Below are 22588 nucleotides of genomic sequence, written 5' to 3' on the forward strand. Positions count from 1 at the left end.
GGGCGGGGGGGTCGCCTCGGGTAGTGGGGGTGCTGGACGCCTCGGACGTGGGAAGTCAGCCCGTGGGGCGGGCAGGGTGCGGGGTGCGGCGGCGTCCGAGCGGGTGGCCTCGTCGCGGGGTGGCTGCAGCGCCCCTCTCCTGGCCCTCTTTCCATCCGGCCGTCGCTGTGTGGCGCCAAGCCGGTCATTCTCTCTCTCCCGCAAAGCTGCTCACGTGTGCATGCACCTGTCGCCCAGGCAGCTGGCCTCCGGGAGGCAGTCGCGCTTGGTCGTGAAGAGCCAGCGCTTGACTTTCTGGGTCGTGTCGTCGAGCAGTGGGCAGAAGCGAGTTAGTCAACAGACCGGCAGCAGCCGCACGGGAATCCTGTCACCTAGGGAGCCTCTAAGGACCGGGAGCACGAGATGAACGGGTCGGAGACCATCCTGGTTTGACGGGCAAAAACGGAGGTGCAGGAAAATAATGTGCTCATCGAGCTAAAGAGTGGCAAAATTATGTGGTTATCGCTGTATCTGTACGTTCTCGACACTAAGTCCAGAGGTTTTCTAGTATTTTTAAATAGGAAGCTATAGAAAAGAGTATGTGTTAGATGGTGGTCCTGTGGGCTGTTTTTTCATCTGTAAAAGTGAGCAGTCACAATTAGAACCTAGACTGCTGAACTCTGCTGGTTCTCATAGCCTTTGCTGTATGCTTAATTCAGCACACACTTGGGAACATTTGCCCTGGCCCTACTGTTCGTTTATGTCTGTTTCTTTGACCAGTTTCTGTGAGGCTGTTAAAAACTTCTCTTACTATCTTCATCGCTACATTGGCTTAAAAATCAATGAGATGGTTACATGTAGGTAGTTTGAAAAGTCCATAGTGATACACGGGCCTACGGTGCTATTTGTAGATTTCGATAGTCCAAATTGCATAATTTCCAGAGTGTTTTCAGTTCTCTCCCCGTCATTGCTCCAATTTTTCAGATCTTTGTCATGATAACATATAATATTCTGTCTTGTCTTTTTTTATAATTTGTTAAACTAATGTTTATAGCATCCCCTGTAATAAGATGTTTAGGATTGGTGTTCTCATTTTAGACATGAGAACGTAGACGTGTAGAAAAGTCCCAGTCCCGTAATTTCACAACCCAGCAGTTATTCTGTCTGATAGTTTAGAAAATTGAGATCATTCTGTAGGTTCAGTTTTGTATCCTACTTTTCTTTTTCCTCTTTAACATTAGATAGTGAACATTTTCACTTCCTTTGTTTTCCCTTGTCATGTGGACTATATTTTTTCTTTATCTTCACCACAGGCAGTTACCATATTTTTTAAGCCTATTAATGGTTTTCTTTGATTTCCTAAAAGCATTGTTTAGCCTGTATTTCTTTAATTACCAGATGCAGTTTTATTGGGTCTCCCCTACATAAGACAAGAATTTTATCACCTTCACTTCACAGTCTTTGTATAATTTGCAATTTTTGATCCAGATTATTATCAAGATATTACTTTTTCCATAGATGCTTTCCTTTTTGAGACTCATTTTTGACACATGTAGTCATTACATTTTATAATCAAGTCACAGCACTATATAGAAGTGAATGGATTTTAATGCTTATTGCATTACATTTTATATTCAGTTGCCTCAATCTTGAATATGTCTTGAATACTTTTTTTTTTTTTCCTTTTTGTCTTTTTTTTTCGTGACGGGTACCGGGATCGCAACCCTCGGTGTCGCGCCCGCACCGCACTCAACCAGTGAACAGACCAGTCTCTATATGGGATCCGAACCCTCTGCGGGAGCGCCGCCGCGCTCCCAAGCGCCACACTCTACCGAGTGCGCCACCGGGCCGGCTCTTGAATACTTTTTTAATAAGAATACACGGGTGGTATATTTTGGCCTCTTGAACATCTGAAAGTGTTTTTGGAAAAACAAAAAAGACAAAACTTCTGTTCTTGGCTCTTTGGACTGATCACATCCACAGAGCAAGCTTAGTCCTGGCATAAGCCATGTGATATCAGGCACAGAGTGATGGAAAAACAAAGTCCTTTGCATTTGCTGTACGAAGAGTTGCTTATTGAGGTTACCCCAAATGTATCCTGATGGAACCTTGTAGTTAGATCTCCAAACAGGATTCCCTGCTAGAGGATGGTGAAGCACATCATCCCAAATAGTGACTCTGCAGATTCAGGGCACCCTGTCTGTAGAGGCCCAGCGCTGTCCCATACACTGCTGTTCCAGGTTGTGTTGGGGGCCCCCAAGGCCACCCCCAGATTCAGGGATTTGCTGGGATTCAGACACAGGACTCAGCATATACTCGTATGGCTAAGATTTATTACAGCTGAAGGATACAGAGCAAATTCTGTCAAAGGGGAAGATGCATGAAGTAAAGTCCCTGGGGAAACAAGCACAGGCTTCCAGAGTCCTCTCCCAGTGGCATCACACACAACACAGTGCGCTTAATTCACCAGCAGCCAGTTGTGACAACACGTGAGGAATGTTGCTTACCAGGGAAGCTTGCGAGATATTCAGTGTCTGGGGTTTTTCCTGGGGGCCAGTCGCATAGGCGGCCTCTGCCTGGCATATACTCAGATTCCAGACTCCCAGAAGGAAAGCAGATGTTCAGCATAAAAAGTATTGTTTGTATAAACAGTTAGGCACCGTGAGCCACTCTTATCTATTCTGAGAATGGTGGGAACCTACCTGATATCCATCTTCCCAGCCTCGTAAGCAAGCCTTTAAAAGGATAGCAGTCAGACCTGCTGTGTTAGCTCTTTTTTGTACATGGGTATTAACAAAGCTGACAGCTGAATACAGAGCAGACTGGTGTAAGAATAACAAAGGACAGGTAAAAAGCGATTCATTCGGAACAGACCAGAGACAGTCTTCTCCTTGCCAGGATTTCCCAAACCTGGAAACTTACGCAACACTAGAGCCAGGAAATGTTCCAGGGAAATAGAGTTCTGGTCAAATAAGTGTGGGAAATGGGACATGCTCACCCTGCCCTTCACTAAGAGGATCTGTGCATTTGTGTATTAAAGGTTTGGGAAATTCTTCAGTGTTAAGGTTTTTGACCCATTGTTAACTCTTTATCTTTTTTTAATGCAAAGCCTCCCCTGCTTTTTTTTTTTTTTTTTTTCCTTTTTTGTCTTTTTTACTGACCGGTAACGGGATCGCAACCCTTGGTGTCGCGCCTGTACCGGGGACTGGCAACGGGATCACAACCCTCGGTGTCGCACCCGCACCGCGCTCAGCCTGTGAGTGGGAACCAGTCTCCACATGGGATCTGAACCCTCGGCGGGAGCGCCGCCGCGCTCCCAAGCGGCGCACTCTCCAGTGCGCCACCGGGCCGGCCCGTGATTTGAAATCTTAAAGTCATGTTATATTGGTAAAATATCAAAATGCTAGTTATTATGTAAGTTTATGTTTATTTGATGTTTTGCTTTTATGCAAAGAAACTAAATATATTTGGATCTGTTAAAATCAAAAACATGTCTCTTCAGAAATTAGAAATGGCTTTTATCTACAAATATTAATATAAAACAATTCAAAATTGCTTGCTTCCCAGGTTTGTCACTGGAAATTGGGGCTAATGAGTCATTTATAGTCAATACATATAATTCAAACGGCTTGGTACAAACAATTTTTTTTTAAAAGATGACCGGTAAGGGGATCTTAACCCTTGACTTGGTGTTGTCAGCACCACGCTCAGCTAGTGAGCAAACCGGCCATCCCTACATAGGGATCCGAACCCGTGGCCTTGGTGTTATCAGCACCACACTCTCCCAAGAGAGCCATGGGCAGGCCCTGGTACAAACATTTTTTTTTTTTTTTTTTATAAAGATGACCGGTAAGGGGATCTTAACCCTTGGCTTGGTGTTGTCAGCACCACGCTCAGCTAGTGAGCAAACCGGCCATCCCTATATAGGATCCGAACCCGTGGCCTTGGTGTTATCAGCACCGCACTCTACCGAGTGAGCCACGGGCCGGCCCACAAACATTTTTTTACCAGAATATTTTTAAAAAGTAAAGTATATTTTTGGTAAAGATTATAAGAAACATAAAAATGTAATATGGTTTTTGTTAAAAAATTTGGTTTAAAAGTAAAGGGTTTACACGAACTTGTAAAAAGTTTATAATAATCTTGTGTGGTCAAAACTGAGATGTGAGCGCCGCTTGGCGCACTCTCCAGTGCGCCACCGGGCCGGCCCCTCCCCCGCTTTTTAACACCCTCATTTGGTTGAGGATACCTGCCATTTCCCTGGGAAAAAGGAACTGACTTACCCAATAGCCAGTCTCTTGTGTAAGCATTATATGAATTTGTAGCATAAACGTTCTGTACTGCATGTATAGCAGAGGGCAGGCTCAGTCATTCTTCAAACTGTCTCCTTTATATACGCTTCAGTTAAAGACACTAGTAAGTATTATATGAAGACATGAACTCTGACACACTGATAACTAGCTTACATACAGGATACTGACTGGTTAACAAGGCTTATCCTTGGTATGTTGTTCATCAACAGAGACAGTGTTATGCTGAATATTTACCAAGATAAGTAAAGTGGTAACCTAGCCAGGTGGAGCATTTTGAGGTCACCCTTTTTGCTGCATAACACTATAAATTTGAGCCCAACATTGCTTTCCTTTGTACATGGCCCTTTTCTGCCTGTATGCTTGTAAAGCATTTATTTTTGCTACAGTGTGTATAGTTATGGGTCTCTGTTGATTTTACATGCAGGACAATGAGCCCCTTTGGCTGTACGTTGTTTTATTTTTTAATTATGAGACTGCCAAGGTTAGAAGCTGCTATTGATAGTGTGATAATGCCCTCAGATTGATGCAGCAGGTGAATGGTAATGACACTTGACCTCCAATTTTTCACTTGGCCACAGTCAACTTTTGGGTCTAATATTCTTGTTCTGTGAACCTTTGGGATTCTTTCTGTCTGCCATACTTTTCCTTAAAGCTACAGTGTTAAACTTGAGTTCCTGATGGTTATTTATATGTATTTTTAGCGTACTTTAATGAGACTCAGAGCAGTTCCTTTAATTCAGTTGTGTTCCTTCCTTTTTCCTTTTCCCTTTTCTTTCCTCCTCTCCCTGTCTTTGTCTTTCTTGTTTCATTCGTTCATTCATTCACGTGTTATACTGAGCACCTGCTATGGTCAAATTGTTTTTTCACTTCTTGAAATTAAGCATAAGAAAAAGACATGAATATGACCCTTAAAGAGATTATGGTCTAATAGGAAACATAAAAGATGGATGTAAGTAGCCACAAAGCAGAATGTTAATTAAGTATCAAAAAAGAAACACAATTTATTCTGAAAGCTCAGTGAATAAATTATAGCATTTAGGGCATTTCATTGAGAAAGGACGGTATGGTTAGTATCTGTAAATTGTGTTTGTGGAGGTTATAGTTGGCTCTCCACATGATCATAGGGACTGTTGTCTTTTCTGGATTAAGAATATAATAAGCTTTGAAGTCAGTAGAACTTTGGTTTGTATAAAGGGCCTGGTTTTTGTTTGGCGACATGAGGCAAATTTCTTTCTCTAAGCCTCAGATTTTCTCATCTGAAAGGTGGAGGTAAGAATATTTCCCTTTAGGTTACCGTGCAAATGGAATTGAATGTATGTACAGCATTTGGCATATAGCACATGGCAGCGGAAGTCATGATGACTGCTGCTGCTGCCACTGACGGTGATGATGCGGCTGGTGTGGACAGGGGCTGTCAGTTGCTGCTAGTGGCTGAATGTAGAAGGCCCAACTGATGGTATATCATGTGTTTATTTTGCTTTGTCACATTTGGAGGGAACATTTTAATCTTAACATCAAGTTATATGTTGAGAATATACAGTTATTGGGGAAACCAGGAGAAATGATCCAATCTCTTAACATTCCACTGGATGCTGAATCTGATATCTACATCTAATAAAACATAATGTACGTCATATTTTATGCAAATATGCAGGCATATATTTATGTGTGTATTTGTATGTATCTTCAAAGTTTGAAAGATAAATTGATGATGAAATACTTTTTCATTTACAGGTCGGCGGAAGCAGAAGTGGGCTGTGGATCCAAGAAACACTGCGTGGAGTAATGATGATTCCAAGTTTGGTCAGAGGATGCTGGAGAAGATGGGGTGGTCTAAAGGAAAGGTATTTTGGAGAAATGCAAAGAAGTCTGAGCCATGCAGAGAGATTACAAATGAGGAGAAGACATTTTTCTCAGGAGGCTGGGAGATATTTATGTTTTGGATCAATCAATGATTTTGGAGAAATAAGTTGTAGGGACCATATGATGATAAAATTAGAATCGAATATTAATGTCAACTCTTATTAGTTACCCAATACTTAGTTGTCAGAGTGTCATATTGCTGAGAGTAGTATTTTATTCCCTTGTGTAGCTAGACTATATGCGTTTTCTTCTTCTCCTCACTTCCATTTATTCCTGACTCCAGTAGGGCGTCTACAGATGTTTCCTCATGGAAATGGTTCTTGTCCAGGTTCTTAGTGATCTTGTTGCCAAATCCAAAGGACCTTTTTTTGTTCTCACAATACTTAACCCCTCCACAGCACTGGACATAATTGACTGCTCTCTCCTGGAAATAGTTCTGTCTTGGCTTCCATAATATGACCCTCTCTCCTTTTTTTCCTTCTGCCTCACTGACTAGTCCTAAATTTGTTGCTGTCTCTTCTTCCTCTTCCAGACTTTGGAGTGTTGGAGCTCCTCAGCGCTCAGCTCCAGATCCTTTCCTGTACTCTGCCCAGACGATCTCATTCATTCCCCGTGCCATGCTTTGAATTATCTGAAGTCCGAGAACAGTTCCTTTTCTGTATTTAGTCCAGTCTGTTTCCTGAGCTCCGTATTTATAAATCCATTAGCCTGCTTGAGTCTTCCACTTGAGTGTCCACCTGAAGGGCATCACTTTTATCATAAAACTCTTGCCCCCCACAGCCTGTCTTTGCCCAGTTCTCATTTTCACAAATAACACCATCTGCCCACTTACTCAGGCCTGGCACCTGAGGGTCATGCTTGGTACCTCTGTTTCTCTCATGCCCGCATCACCGGTCATTATTCCTCCTCAGTGGCTTCCCTGCCTCCCTCTTCTCCTCTGGTCCATTTTGCCACACAGCAGCCAGAATGGTCTTTTAAAATATGGAAATGAGACCATGTCATTTTCTTGCTTAAAAGTCCAGTGGTTTGCCGTTGTATTTAAAATAAAATCCAAATTCCTGCCATCATTTTCAAGGTCCCTGAGGTCCAGACCCTCCCATCATCTTGTTTCCTCTTAATTTACTCTGCTGAGGCCACCCTGGGTGCCCCTGAGGTTCTCCAGTGCACCCAGCTCTTTTCCACCTTGGGGTCTTTGCACTTGCTATTTCCTTACCTGGAGCACCTTATGAATGAGTGTTAATTGGTGCAGGAGACTTGGAGTGCCCCCTCCCACTTTCCTTGGGTTGTTTTGTAAAATCGTTTAATGGAGAGAGCCATAGTCTCATAACATCTCAGACGAGCTGTTACTAGTTTTATGGCAGTACTCTGCTTCTGAGTATTAGCTGCATCATGTTTTACTTAGTGTTTACATATGCCATATATTTGGTCTCAGGTTGAGTAATTGGCATGTATTGTTACAAGTGCCAATAATTGGTATTACAGACATATTATCTTGTAAAATCCATTAGACTGTCGTCGTTCAGGGCAAGGATGGTGCCTCACTCCTAGATGTTTAGTAATTAATTGACTGGTTGATGAAGAAAGAGGTGATCTCTCCATCTACCTGATGCAAATGCTAATTCTCTTTGTGTTCAATCTCCACAGGGTTTAGGGGCTCAGGAGCAAGGAGCCACAGAGCATATTAAAGTTCAAGTTAAAAATAACCATCTGGGACTTGGAGCTGCAGTCAGCAATGAAGTAAGTGAGAGTGAGCCGGTTTGCATGATTGACTTCAGTTTGGTAAATAAAAAATTTTCATTCAGTGAAGTTGATTGATCAGTTTTTAAACATTCAAGTGTGTATCATCCATGTCTTGGGTAACTAAGGAGCCCCTGGCTGAGCTGGCTGTTCATCGTGTAACAGCTGTCACCTTATCTGTCATCCTCATGGGACCCTTCACTTGCTTACACCTGAGAGATCCAAACTAGTTTCATTGCTAAACTTTGCAAAAAGTTTTTTTTTTTTTTAATGGAAATACTAATTTCAGGACAGAAAGGAATTTTTATATTTAGCTGTGCTCTAATATTAGCTTACATTATTAAAATTTGGTGGCATTTAGTTTTGGCAATGATGCAAAACAGTGGTGTTCTTTCCTGTCCTTTTGTCTGTTTCTGACTGTTGTATACAGCAGTTGAATTTATTCACATTTCCCATCGAACACAGACACTTTGAAAATGTGACAGTATAATTAAAAGTTAGAGGCCTAATTAAAAATTAGAGAGGCCTACCAGACTTTTCATTTTCATTGTTGTTGTTTCCTTTAAAAAGTGTCTAAGTTTTGAAAGTTTTGTTTCTAAATTTTTCAGCCTAGAAAATCTGGAGAATTACCTTATGTAAACTGAATTACTTTGGGACATGCTCTGAGTAGTGTATTGGATCCCCATACTGTCCAGCTGCCCAAAAAAAAAAGAATATATAAGGTTGATTTTTAATGTTTTTGTTGAGAAATACATAACACAGATATACTTATTTTCTCAGGAGAAGCATTGCCCAGTAAACCTATTCAATATGCTTAAGAATGTATATGAGACAAATTTCTACATTGAAATCCTGAGTCCCACTGGTTTATATTATTTTGGAGATCTTCATTCTCTTACAAAGCTAAATTCTCTCTGTGGTAATGAACTTATTAGTTAACTGCCTTATAGATGGGTGCTCATTGATGCAGGGGACTTGGAGTCCTTCCTGCTCCCCAGAGTTTTGTAAAATTAGGGTCATTATATAAGTAAGTAGAATTGGGCAAAATATTTTAAGCTCTATTGAGCAAACAAGAGAGATTTCATGTCACTCATGGCTCTTGTCCTTTGAAGTATGTGATCTCCCCTAGTGAGAAAAATTCAGTAATTTTATTTTGCATTATTTTAATATTTAGCACACAGGTTGCCTATTGGTTATTCAACTGTAAGGTGATGGATAAGTGATCCATGTTTGAAATCAGGGCCTGAGCTTCCATGTAGCCCCTTTTTAATATTGATCTGGATAAATCACATTTCAAGTTTATATTATTTCTTGAATCCATTTAAGTTTGTCAAATAATATTTTGATGAAACATTTAAAATTTCATATTAACTACCAGATTTTCTTGATTCCAAAATAGAGCTTATCTCAGTCAGTGTAGCTAAATTACAAGCTCACCTTTTGCTCACCTATCATTCATTTTTTGGTATTTTCAGGACAACTGGATTGCTCATCAAGATGATTTTAACCAGCTTCTCGCTGCTCTGAGCACCTGCCACGGGCAGGAAACAGCAGGTAGGGAAATGTTAACATTGTTATCCATCAAATTTACAGAAGACAGTTTCTCAGTGTAAAATATTTTTACCAGCTCTTTACTGTAAGCATCATCTATCTGAAAGTCAATTGACTGAAGCTGTTATATTTTTGTTTACATTTTAATTGTGCTTTCATTAACTGAACCTTTACCCATAATCAAACACTTTTTTCCCCATTAAGAGTTTGAGAATGGCAAGATAAATCTATTATTTACACCTCCAAGAGTAAAGTGGTTTTACCAGGGATGCTCGAGTATGACTGAAAAGATGTTTTTAAAATACAAAGCAAGAAATACCAGTGAGACCATAAACAACAGCCAGCTAAGGCTTAATGAAAAAGCCTTTTCTGTGTTGATTCTGCCTAGTGAGATTTGTTTCACCTTTAATTTATGTAGCAGGTTCATATTGCTCAGGTATAGTAAAATTTGTTGCAAGGGGCTCAGTGCTAGACATCGTATTCCCAAACTGTAGAAACTAGAAATGAAATGATTGAGCTTTGGCCTTTCTATGTTAAGTTAACAGAAAGATAGCGCTGTCAGAGGAGGGAAAGGGCATGGGTGGTATAACCTCTCCTTCCCAAACCTGCGGCCTTCAGTATGATTGTGGAGTTTAAGCAAAGTTTTTTCTCACATGGCTATTTGTAAGGCAAAGATATAAGTACAGTTGGTTCTGCTGAATATTCATGAAGAGGTCTAGACTATGATTTCTTCTACAAATATTTATTTAAATAGTGGTAAAATACGCATACATTAAATTTACCATCTTAACCATTTTTAATATGAATGTGCTTCATGCCAGTTCAGTGGCATGAAGTACACTCACATTGTCATGCTACCACCATCACCATCCATCCACAGAACTCTTCTTTACCTTGTAAAGCTAAATCTCTGTATCCGTTAAACAACTCCCCATCTTCCACTCCCTTCCTTCCCCCCAGCCCCTGCTGGTACCACGTTACTTTCTGTCTCTGTTAATTTTACTACTAGGAACCTTATGTAAGGCGTCATACAGTGCATGTCCTTTGTGACTGGCTTTTTCACTCAGCATAATTTTCTTAATGTTTATCCATGTTGTAGCTTGTGCAGAATTCCTTTTTAAGTCTAAATAATACTCCCTTGTATGTATATTCCACATTTTGTTTATGCATTCATCTGTCAAAGGGTTCTTGGGTTGCTTGCACCTTTCTGCTCTTGTGAGTAATGTTGCCATGAACATGGGTATACACATATCTCTTTGACCTGCTTTTAATTCTTTTATATGCACACCCAAAGCAAAATTGCTGGATCATATGGTAATTCTATTTTCAATTTTTTGAGGAACTGCCGTACTGTTTTCCATAACGGCTGCACCAGCAGCACACAAGGGTTCCAACTTCTCCACATCCTCTCTAACGCATGTTATTGATAGAAGCCATTCCTAATAGGTATGAGATGATGTCTCATTGTGGTTTTGACTTGTATTTCCCTAATAATTAGTGATGTTGAGCATCTTTTCATGTGTTTATTGACCATTTGTGTATCTTCTTTGGAGAAATGTCTATTTAAGTCCTTTGCCCATTTTTAAATTTTTGTTGTTGTTGTTGTTAAGTTGTATTCTGCAAACATTTTCATAAGAAATTTCTTTTTATTTCCTGTGTATGATGTTTGGCATATAGTGAATAGTCAAAAAATGCTTGTTAAATTGAAAGAGAAAGAACTTTGTGGAATGAATTTAAGAATTACACTGTAGTTCAGCAAACATTTATTGAACTGTGTGCTAGGTACCACTTTAGGCTTGAGGATATGCAGATGTTTGACACAATCTTGCCTGGGAGGCAGCTGGCAGGGTATGCTGGTAATTATCTGGTAAAATCACAGGAGGATTCGCTGTGGTGCTGTGTGTGGGAGTGAGCCCAGAAACATGGAGGGAGGGGTGTTCCATTTGTATTCTCCCCAACCAGACTGGACTTCTTGCTGGAGTGTAAAACTTAGACGGTTCTTCTCATCTTTGGGATAACTGTTTTGAAATATCCTAACAGTTCTACATGTGGTCCTAAAATGAAGGATGATAATTTGTTAGCAGAAGAAAATACAAGGAAAATGTTCTACGAAAATATTGACTGGACTCATATTAAGAAACGTGAGGTATAGGAAGTAGTAAAATTCAAGGACACTATCCTTCACTAATTATAAATAAAAAACATCTTTATATTCATGATTACAGTTGAACTCAGTAGAAATATAGATACGAATGTAAACGTGACCATATAAAACTTGTAGGTTTTGATTGAAGAAGAAATAGAATGTAGTGGTTTAGAGACAAACACCAGAGCCAGACTGCCTGGATTTGAATTCTGGTTCTGACTCTTTCTACTTGTATGACCTTGGGTAAATTACTGAACATGTCTGAACTTGGTTTCCTCTTTGGTGAAATAGAGATGATAGCATCATCCTTGGGAGATTGTTTTGAGAACTAAATACGTTAATACACCGAAAGTGCTCTGAACACTGCCAGCACATAGAAGGGTGTAGTAAGAATTAGCTGCTATTTATTTTCATATTGTTATGGTTTGCAAGGTAGAATTCCAAAATAAAATATTTCCCCTGATTACTTTCAGTAACTAGGTTATACTGCCACCAAGTAAGGAGGGCTACTTTCAGGTGGGTGGATTTTACCTTGATAGTTGGGCTGTTCCCAGGTGTCACTTATGAAATCAAAGGGAAACTGTTTGCTTTCTCCCCGAATAAGGCTATTTCTCAAAAAAATAGAATGCTGGGGTTGACCCGTGGCTTACTTGGGAGAGTGTGGTGCTGATAACACCAAGTCAAGGGCTAAGATCCCCTTACTAGTCATCTTTAAAAAAAAAATAAAAAATGGGCCAGCCTGGTGTGCGCTGCTTGGGAGTGCGGCGGCGCTCCCGCCGAGGGTTCGGATCCCACATACAGACCGGTTCCCGCTCACTGGCTGAGCGAGGTGCGGGCGCAGCGCCGAGGGTTGCGATCCCGTTGCCGGTCCCGGTCCAGTACGGGCGCGACACTGAGGGTTGTGATCCGTTGCCGGACACGAAAAAAGACAAAAAGGAAAAAAAAAATAATAATAATAAATTAAAAATAAATAAATAAATAAAAAATACAGTGCTTCTAAGATAACCAACATTATGAATAAGTATACTTAAGGACAATCAAGATACAAATAGAATTTGAAAACTGTGTTACTGATGGAGGAATTCTCATAAGGTAAAAAAAGAAGATGAGAAGTGGTGTGTGGCGTGCATTGGTAGGATTAAACAGAGGGAGGAAACACACAGTGTGCACCAGTGATTCTCAGTGGGGGTGAGTTTGGCAGTGTCTGGAGACATTTTGGTTGTCACACCTTGGGGTGGGGGTTCTTCTGGCATCTAGTAGGTGGAAACCAGTGATGCTGCTAAACACCCTACAGTGCACATGTGTACTGTGCGCTACTCAAACAATCCTGTAAAAACTTACTGTAAAACTTGTTCTTGATTCCGCCTGTCCCATTTACTGCCACTTCCTGATGTTGCTTCTCCCCTTTGCTGCAGAACTCAAGTTTTTGGTGCAAAGTGATTTCATGTCTCCCCTTATTCTCTATTTTTTAGAACTTACAGCTTCTACTTGAGGGTCAGACATGAAGCCTGGTTTCACAGCCTCTCAGCTGCCTCTTTTGGAGTTGACAGACACCTAAAGGGGTGAAGGGCCCCACATGTCAGACTCCTCACTGCTCATTAGTGCCTCAGTCATGTCTTTGAGCAATCTCCCCTAATATTTTGTTCTGATTTTCTAGTTTTCTCGGCAAGAGAGATGGTTCACATTTGCCAGTCCACCATAACTGGAGGCAGAAGTCTGCCTGTAATCTCTTCCTTTAAGTAAACTTTATTAAGTATGATTTATATACAGTACAATGTGCCTATTTTTGAGGGTGCAGTTAGATGAGGTTTGACCAATATATGTACCTTTATAGCCACAATAACTATGGTAAAGAAATTTTCATTACTCCAAAGAATTCTTTTAGTTACTAACCAGTCAGCCCCTTACCACTCCCTCACCCCCCATTCTGTAACCTCAGGCAACCGTTGGTCTGTCACTATAGGTTAGATTTGTATTATCAAGAATTTCAGATAAATGGAAGCATACAATATGTATTCGTTTTTCCTATCTGGCTTCTTTTTCTCAGCATGCTTCTGGGATTTACCCATGTTGCTGCATTTATCATTTATTGCTGAGTAATATTCCATGTTAGGAGTATACCAATATTTATCCATTCACCTATTAATGGACTTTTTTTTTTCCCAGTTTTTTTGTTACTGTGAACATTTGTATATGATTCTTGTGTGAATATATGTTTTCATTTCTCTTAGGTAAATACCTAGGAGTAGAGTTGCTAGGTCTTATGGTAAGAGTGTGTTTAACTTACAAAAACTGCCAGTCTTCCAAAGTGTTTGTACCACAAGGTACGAGAGTTCCAGCAGCTCCACATCATAGCCAGCTCTCTCAGTGTTCTCGGTCTTCATCTCAGCCGTTTTCATGGGTGTATGGAGTGCTCATTTCCATTCTGGTTTGCATTGTTCCAGTGACTGATGCTATCGAACGTCTTTTCAGACGCACATTGGCTTCCTTTATCTCCTTTTGTGACATATCCATATTTTTTCTTCACTTTTTATTGTTGGGTTGCAAGAGTTCTTGGTGTATTTTGGATACAAGTCTTTTGTCAGACGTCTCTGAACAAAGTGCCCTGGCTGAGAACCACTGCCCCAGATTGGCCTTTTTCTACCTGCCGTGGGCTCCTTCAACACATTCCCAGCACTGCAGCCAAGCAATTCTTTCAGGATGAGAGTCTGCCTGTGCGGCTCCTTCTGGCCAGCACCTCTGTTAGTGCCTCCTCACTCAGAATAAAAGCCGTTCAGTGGACTTGTGGCCTTGTACAGCATGGCTCTTTTCCCATGTGATGCCACCTCCTCCCATTCTCGTTCTTAGCGGGTGTGCGCCCTGCGCACACCGACCCTGTGCTGGTTGTGAATGCATCAGGCACGTTCCTGCCGTAAGGTCTACACTAGCTTCTCCCTCTCTGGAGCCCTCTTCACCCTGATAGCTTCAATTCCCTGTCTCAACCAGGTCTACACTTTCCTGCCAATTTAAAATTGCTCCCTGGTCTTAGTTTCCATTTTTGGAAGTCAATCAAAAATTGGTAAATGAAGGAATGGTAGCATAAGTGTATTTTTTAGAAACAGGGAAGTAAAACTCATAAGAACCAGCTGAGAGTTTGGGGAGGGATGGGGCAGGTGCCTGCTGTAATTTTTAAAAATTTTTTAAAATCACCCCCTAAAGAAACCCTATACCGTATGGGCAAGGATGTGGAGAAAAAGGAACTCTCATATACTGTTGTTTGGAACATAAATTCGTATAGCCATTATGGAAAACAATAGGGAAGTTCCTCAAAAAACTGAAAATAGAACTACCATCCAGCAATCCAGCTACTGGGTATATATCCAAAGAAAAGGAAATCAGCATGTCAAAGAGATATCTGCACTTCCATGTTTACTGGAGCAGTATTCACAGTAGCCAAAATATGGAATCATTCTCTATGTCCATCACCAGATGAATGGATAAAGAAAATGTATATATAGTCAATGGATTACTAATCAGCTATAAAAGAGAAGGAAATCCTGTCATTCTCAGCAGCATGGATGAGCCTGGAGGACATTGTGTTAACTGAGATGAAAGCGAGGCCCAGAAAGAGAAACCTGCATGTTCTCACTCATGTGGAAGCTAAAGAAGTTGACCTGCAAATAGAGAGTGGAACAGTCATAACTAAAGGCTGGGAAGGGTGGGGGTCGGGAGGATAGGGAGAGGTGGATTAATGGATACACAATTACAGCTAGATAGGAGGAATCAAGTTCTCCTGTTCTGTAGCACTGCTAGGTGACTGTAGTTAATAGTTATTTATTATATATTTTCAGATAGCTAGAAAAGAGGATTTTAAATGTTCCCAACACAAAGGGATGATAAATATTTGAGATGATGGATGTGCTAATTACCTGATTTGATCATTACACGTTATATACATGTATCCAAGTATGACGTTGTACCCCATAAATATATATAATTATGTGTCAATTAAAAGAAATTTAAAAAATAAGCCACATACCCATTAGCAGTTATCCCATATCCCCCCAACCACCCAAGCCCTAGGCAACCACTAGTTTACTTTCCCTTTCTAAAGATTTGTATATTCTGGACATTTTGTATAGATGGAATCATACAATATGTAGTCTTTTGTAACTGGTTTCTTTCACTTAGCGTAATATTTCCAAGGTACATCCATGTTGTAGCATGCATCAGGATTTCATTCCTTTTTATTGCCAGTTAATATTCCACTGTATGGGTATACCACAGTTTATCCATTGATTAGTTGATGGAAATTTGGTTGTTTCCACTTTTTGGTTATTATGAATAGTGCTGCTGTGAACATTCACGAACAAGTTTTTGCGTGAGCACATATTTTCATTTCTTTTGGGTGCATATTTTCACTTCTTTTGAGTGGAATTGCTGTGTGATGTGGTAACTCTGTGTTTGGTTTAGCCTTTTTTTTTTTTGGTGACTGGCCAGTACAGGGAACCGAACTCCTGACCTTGTTGTTACGAGGCTAGTTCAGCATTTCACGGATCTGCCAGACTGTCTCCCAGAGCACCTGCACCGTCTTACATTCCCACAGCAGTGCACATGGAGATATGTCAGTGAATAAAGTAAGAAAATAAAACTGTCAGTGTAGAACAGTTCTGATTTCTCCACATCCTTGCCAACACTTATGATCCATCTATTTGATTATAGTGATCCCAGTGGGTGTGACATGGTATCTCATTGTGATTTTCATTTGTATTTTCCTGACAGCTAATGATGTGGAGCATCTTTGCATGTGATTCTTGGCCATTTGTGTGAGAGTTCTTCAGAAAGTCCATAGCAGGGTTCATACTGTCTTTTAATTCTATTTTTCCGTGAACTTTTTGAAGTACCCTTGTGTATCTTTGGAGAAATGTCTGTTCAGAACTTTTGTCTATTTTTAAATTGGGTTATTTGTCTTTTTAATTGTTGAGTTCTAAAAGTTTTTAGATGAGTTTTGTTTTGTTTTGTTTGGCAGCTGACCAGTACAGGGATTTGAACCCTTTACTTTGCTGTTGTCATACCACTGTCTAATCAACTGAGCTAACTCGCCAGCCCATTAAAGTTTTTAATATATTCTGGATACAAATCCCTTATCAGATATATGATTTGCAAATATTTTCTCCCATTCTGTAGGTTTGTCTTTTTACTTTCTTGATGGTGTCTTTTGAGGTACAAAAGATTTTAATTTTATTGACGTCTAATTTATCTGATTTTTCTTTTATTGCTTGTACTTTTGGTATCATCTAAGAAACCAGTGCCTATTCCAAGGTCATGAAAATTTATGCTTATTTTGTCTTCTAAGAGTATTATCGTTTTAGCTCTTACGTTTAGTTCTTTGATCTACTTTGAGTTCTTTGATCTATCTTTGCCTGTGGTGTGAGTTAGGTCCACCTTTGTTCTTTTGCATGTGGGTATCCAGTTGTCTCAGCACCATTTGTTAAAACATTATTTTCCCCACTGAATTATCTTGCCATTCTTATGGAATTCTGTATTTTATATTAAGTGTTTAGCGTTGTTTTGTAGAAAATAAAATTAATTTTTTAAAAAGCTGTCTCCCAACTGTACCCTTGTTTTTCATGATACTTTTTACTTTTTAACAGTGTATTATTTCTTCTTATGTATTATTTGCTGTTGTCTCTCACTAGAATGGAAATTGCATGAAATGTTATTTTCTTATTTTACTCACTCTTGTATCTCAAGCACTAGATCGGTACCTGGCTCATATATGATCAACATATTTTTGTGGAGTGAATGAAACGTCTATATACTGAAAATTTTTTTGTTAATCTTCAGTCTTGATTTTTTTTTTTTTTTAAAAAGATGACCGGTAAGGGGATCTTAACCCTTGACTTGGTGTTGTCAGCACCACGCTCACCCAGTGAGCAACCAGCCATCCCTATATGGGATCCGAACCCGTGGCCTTGGTGTTATCAGCACCACACTCTCCCGAGTGAGCCATGGGCCGGTCCCTCAGTCTTGATTTTTGTTTGTTGTTTGCCTGCTTGCTTTGTTTTAGCACTGTGATTGAGAGGAATACTTCTTTATCATTCTCCCGGAACTCCTGGTTTGACTAAATTTATCATATTTAGCTTTGCTCTGCTGCAGATTTCAGTTTCCCTAATTATTACTCTGGCAGGAGAACTGATAAATTCCTACATAGTCTTTCTAAAAAGAATTTGCCATTTCCTCCTTTATTCTCTGCTTTCTATTTTTTCTCTTTCTATGTTGCATTTGAGAATGACAGTGAACCGATAATAGTTTGCTGGAAATGATATACTGGCCTTTACCTAAGTCTTCATGAAGTCATTCATTTGTGTAACAGAATATAATATTGAGAATATAATATGTAACATAATATGATTATTACATGCTGGGTTCTAACTAAGTCTGAGGATAAAGAAACATGAAAAGATTCATTTCCTTCTCTTAAGAAACTTGAAGTCTAGTGCGTGAGAAAGAAACAACAAGTATGTACTCAAGTAACTTGATCTGCAAATCTTTTTAGTTCCTCAGTAGTTGAGAGAGTAGCAAAGGTTTAGATAATGAGGGATGGATGTATTTGAAAACTTATACAAATTTCTTTGTTTCCTAAGCTTTTTCTCTCCCATCAGGTATTTGTAAGTTTGCATTACTAATGACTAGCTGGCTTCCAGCACACATAGACTTGGATACTGAGTGTGCTGTTGGGTTTAATAATAAAGTAGATATAGCTGAAGAAAGTCTAGAAAATAGACTAGAAAATATCCAAAATGCAGCTGTAAAGAGGAAAAAATGGAAAATATGAAATAGAAGTTTAGAGACATGGACAAAGCAAGAAGAGCTAATATCTAGTAGAAGTGCAGTAGGACAGAGCAGAGAGAGAGTGGAACAGAGGTAATATTTAGAGAGATAAGGGCTGAGGACCTTATAGAACTGGTAGCAAAACAAGTCAGTAGACTCAAGAAATCTAACTAATCCAAGTAAATTACATTTTAAAAGAAGTTTATTTGCCAACATCATAACAGAGGTAACAACATAGCATCACAACAGAAACATACATACTCCCCAAAAAGAGAAGATTCTTAATGCAGCCAGAGAAAATATACTAATTATTTTTGAAGGAGCAACAGTTATAAATGAAGGCAGAGTTCTTAACAATAAGGGCAAAAAGTCATTGGGGTAATAGTCGGGTATTGAGGGGAATATAACTGGCAACCTAGAATTCTATATCCAGCAAAAATATCTTTTAAGACAGCGGTTGAAATAAGTTTTCAGACAAAAAGAATTTACTACTGATAGACCTTCAATAAAGGAAGTTTTAAAGGATATACTTGAGTTAAGAATAAAGAACCCAGATGTTAGAAGAGCTGAAAAGCACAGGAAATGGTAGATTGTGGTAAATCCAGCAGTACGTTCACATTATAAAACTGTACATTTTGTGCTGATTAGGAAATCGGACTACAGCACACAAAAATGTATGTCAGGTTGGGGTCAGTAAAGGTGAAATGTTCTGAGGTCCTTGTATTGTCTGGGAGATGAGTAAAGATCCTAGATTTAAACTTTGTACATTGAGAGTAGTCATTAAAGAGCAGGAATAGCGTGTAGGTGTCACGATGGTGGAGGGTAGGCACAGGATGAGGAGGGGTAAAAGGCGTGACTGGGCGCTGTGCGCCTGCTATGCTGTGGCCCTGCAGCCTCCCAGCCTCCCAGCCTCCCAGCCTCGAGCTGTGAGCAGCAGTGGGGGCCAGGAGGCTCACTTGGCTGTGGAGGTTCATAAGGAATCCAGGGTCATATGTTCAACACTTTCTATCACTCCTGAGGTTTTTTGTTTATTTTTAGTGCTCCCACGATATATCTCTACCACACTTTGCCTGCAGTGTAAGAGTGGGTGGATTCCGCTCTCCTTGAGGTCCCCTGAGTCTTCTGAGATTTCTAGCTTACTGGGAACTGGCCTTTCTTACTACCTCAGGATTTTACTGCCGTAAATGAGGAAAAAGAAAGAAGAGGTAGAAGAATTAGAGAAAAAGTCGTCATTATTTATTGATGTGATTGTCTATATAGACTAGAATCCACGGATATGTTATTAGAATTGCATTTGTACCTTGGTATCTGTTGGAGATTTGTTCCAGGACCCTGTGTGGATACCAAAATCTGTGGATGTTTAGGTCCCTATATAAAATGGCATACTATTTGCATATAACCTATGCACATCTTCTCGCATACTTTAAATCACCTCTAGATTACTTACAATACCTAACACAGTGCCTGCACATCGCGTCATTCGTGTGGATTCAACATAATTCTTGTGTGGCAAATTCAAGTTTTGCTTTTTGGAGCTTTGTGGAATTTTTTTTCCCCAAATATGTATTTTTAATCAGTGATTGGTTGTGTAACCCTTGGATGCCCAGGGCTGACTGTACTGAATTTAGCAGAGTTGCTGGATATAAGGACAGTATATAAACATTAACTTTCTTTCTATGTACCGGAAAGAAACATAAAAGAAAATTTTAAATAAAAAGATGTTATTTATAATAGCATAAAAAAATGAGATTCTTTGAGTAAATGTAACAAGATATCTTTAAAACTTCTACCCAGAAAAAGTATAAAACATTACTGAGAGAAATTAAAGAAGACCAGATAGCAAGATTTAATATAAGGCTCCATAGTAACTGAGATTAGTGTAGTTCTGGAATAAAGATAGGCAATTTGGCACCTCAGTGTGGGTAATAGGTGGTTTTTTCAATAAATGGTTCTAGGACAGTTAACTCTCCTTAGAAAAAAATTAAATAGAAAAAAATTAAACTTGACTTCTACCTCATGCCATATACAAAATCAATTCCAGTTGGATTTATTAACAAGAATATGATAGGCCTAAGAATAAATCTTTAAGAAGATAGTACAGAAGAATATCTTCATGTCTCTGGAGAAGGAAAAGATTTCTTAAACAGTATAGAAAGCATTAGAATACTTCATAAAGGAGAAGATTGTAACTTGGACTACGTTAAAGTTAAGGACTTCTATTTATGAAGAACCGCTGTTAAATGCAAGCCACTGAGAGAAAGTATTTCCAATGCATATAATCAACAAAGGTCTCATATCCGGAATATGTAAAGAACCCCTGCCAGCACATAAAAAAGACAGAAAATATGATGGAAAAATGAGCACGGGTCTTTAATAGGCATTTCACAGAAGAGGATGTCCAGGTGGCCAATAAACATACAACAGAGTACACAGGCACACGAGTCATCAGGAAGGCGCAAAAACCGGGATGCGATACTACGGTGTACCTACTGCAGTTAGGGAGGCTGACAGCATCGATCTCTGCTGGAAACATGGGATAGAGAGAATTTTTGTAGAGCTGAGTGGAAGTGCAGGTTAATGTGACCTTTTTTATTTGGAAATAGCATGGAATTATTTACAACAGTTGAAGATAAATATAACTCCTGACCAGCTCTTCTACTCCTGTCCAAAAGACACCTGTGCACATGAGTCCTGGGAGACATGCACAAGAATGCCGATGACTTTATTCACCATAGCCCTAAACTGACAATAACTCAGTGAGTGGGTAAGTAAACTGCCACATTTGTAAAAGCAGAGAAGTGCAGTATAGTTAACATGCAAGAGTGTAGAACAGGAGCTGGCAAGCGTTTTCTGTAAAGGGACAGATAGAACTGTTTTGCAGATCACAGGGTGTCTGTCAGAACTACTCAGCATGGCTGTTGGAGTGTGAAAGTGACGACAGACCGACTGTATGTAAGCAAGTGGATGGGGCTGTTTCCCCATAAAACTTTTATTTACAAAAATGGGTGGTGGGCTGGATTTGGCCCACAGGCTGTGGCTATCCCCTGCTGTAGAACACTCATTAACCGAATGTTGACCAGAAGAAGTTGGACACAGAGATGCATCCAGTGGGATCCCACTGCCATAATCTACAGACAGTTGCAGAGCTCTGACGTTGAGGTGCCACACTCAGGTGGTGAGGTTATTCAGACACGAGGAGGGGGCCGCTCTGCTGCGGAAGCTTTGGTATGTGCGGGCGGGGTGGGGTTGAGGAGGGCTGCGAGAACTTCTGGGGTGGTGATCTTCTGTTTCCTGACCTGGCTGGCAGTTGCCACAGATACTTGTGAACATGGTGATTATGCATTCTGTGGCTGCTTCCCCCCCTCCCAGAAAAAGAAGTGGTTCAAACAAAAATGAAAATTACAAAAATTAGGGCAGTGGTTGCCCCTAGGACAGTGGTTCTCAACCAGGGACAGTTTAGCCCCCCATGGAACATTTGGCGATGCCTAGAGACATTTTTAGTTGCCACAAGTGGGGGATGTTACTGGCCTCCAGTGGGCAGAGGCCAGGGATGTGGCTAAATGTCCCCCAGTGCACAGGACAGCTGTGCTCCTCCACCCACGTCCCCAGAGAAAGAGCTATTCAGTACAGAGTGTCAGCGGTGCGGACGGTGAGAAGCCCTGTGCCAGGAGGAAGGGATAGAAGCTGATGAGAAGGGGCGTATAGGTGCAGATGCTTCTAGATACAGGCGGTGTTCTGGTTTCTAACCCAGAAGGTGGCTGCCTGGGGCTTTGCTTTCTAAATAACTATACAGGTTTTAAATACTCCTATGTATTATGGCATTTGTCACACTAAAGGAAATCTAAAAACTGTGGTTCCATTTGTGGTAGACTTCAGCTAAAATATGGCATGTGTAATTGGTCGTATTAAAGCTGTAATTACTTAAAAATTTAGGTTAACTGCAAAGTAATAGGTACAGCAATTTGAATACTAGGGATCAATGTTTACCTTTATTAATATCTGGTGATGTATAAATGGCAGTCACTTTTCCAAAACAGGTTCAGTGACACGATTCAGGTGTCAGACAGACTTCAGGTGGCCTTTGCTACCACCAGTCATGGAGACAGAAACTTTTCAGTCTGGAGTTTCTTTCTTAGAGACACCCCCACACTCAGTCTTCAGCAGGGAAACTTGTTGCTTTGCCTCC

At 40.2% G+C, this 22588-nt stretch overlaps 1 protein-coding gene across 1 annotated transcript in view; it reads left to right on the plus strand.

The window, feature by feature from the left end:
* The first annotated feature begins 225 nt into the window (after positions 1–225).
* Positions 226–22588, plus strand: part of PINX1 (PIN2/TERF1 interacting, telomerase inhibitor 1) — an 87744-nt gene continuing 65381 nt past the window's right edge. Inside the window, exons 1-4 of the mRNA XM_008572040.1 lie at positions 226–447; positions 6027–6136; positions 7800–7892; positions 9368–9446. Coding sequence (XP_008570262.1) covers positions 6104–6136; positions 7800–7892; positions 9368–9446 — 205 coding nt within the window. The 5' untranslated portion in view covers positions 226–447; positions 6027–6103. The remainder of the gene's footprint in view (positions 448–6026; positions 6137–7799; positions 7893–9367; positions 9447–22588) is intronic.

The sequence above is a fragment of the Galeopterus variegatus genome, unplaced genomic scaffold (genome assembly GCF_000696425.1).
Source record: "Galeopterus variegatus unplaced genomic scaffold, G_variegatus-3.0.2 Scaffold748, whole genome shotgun sequence".
NCBI lineage: Eukaryota > Metazoa > Chordata > Mammalia > Dermoptera > Cynocephalidae > Galeopterus > Galeopterus variegatus.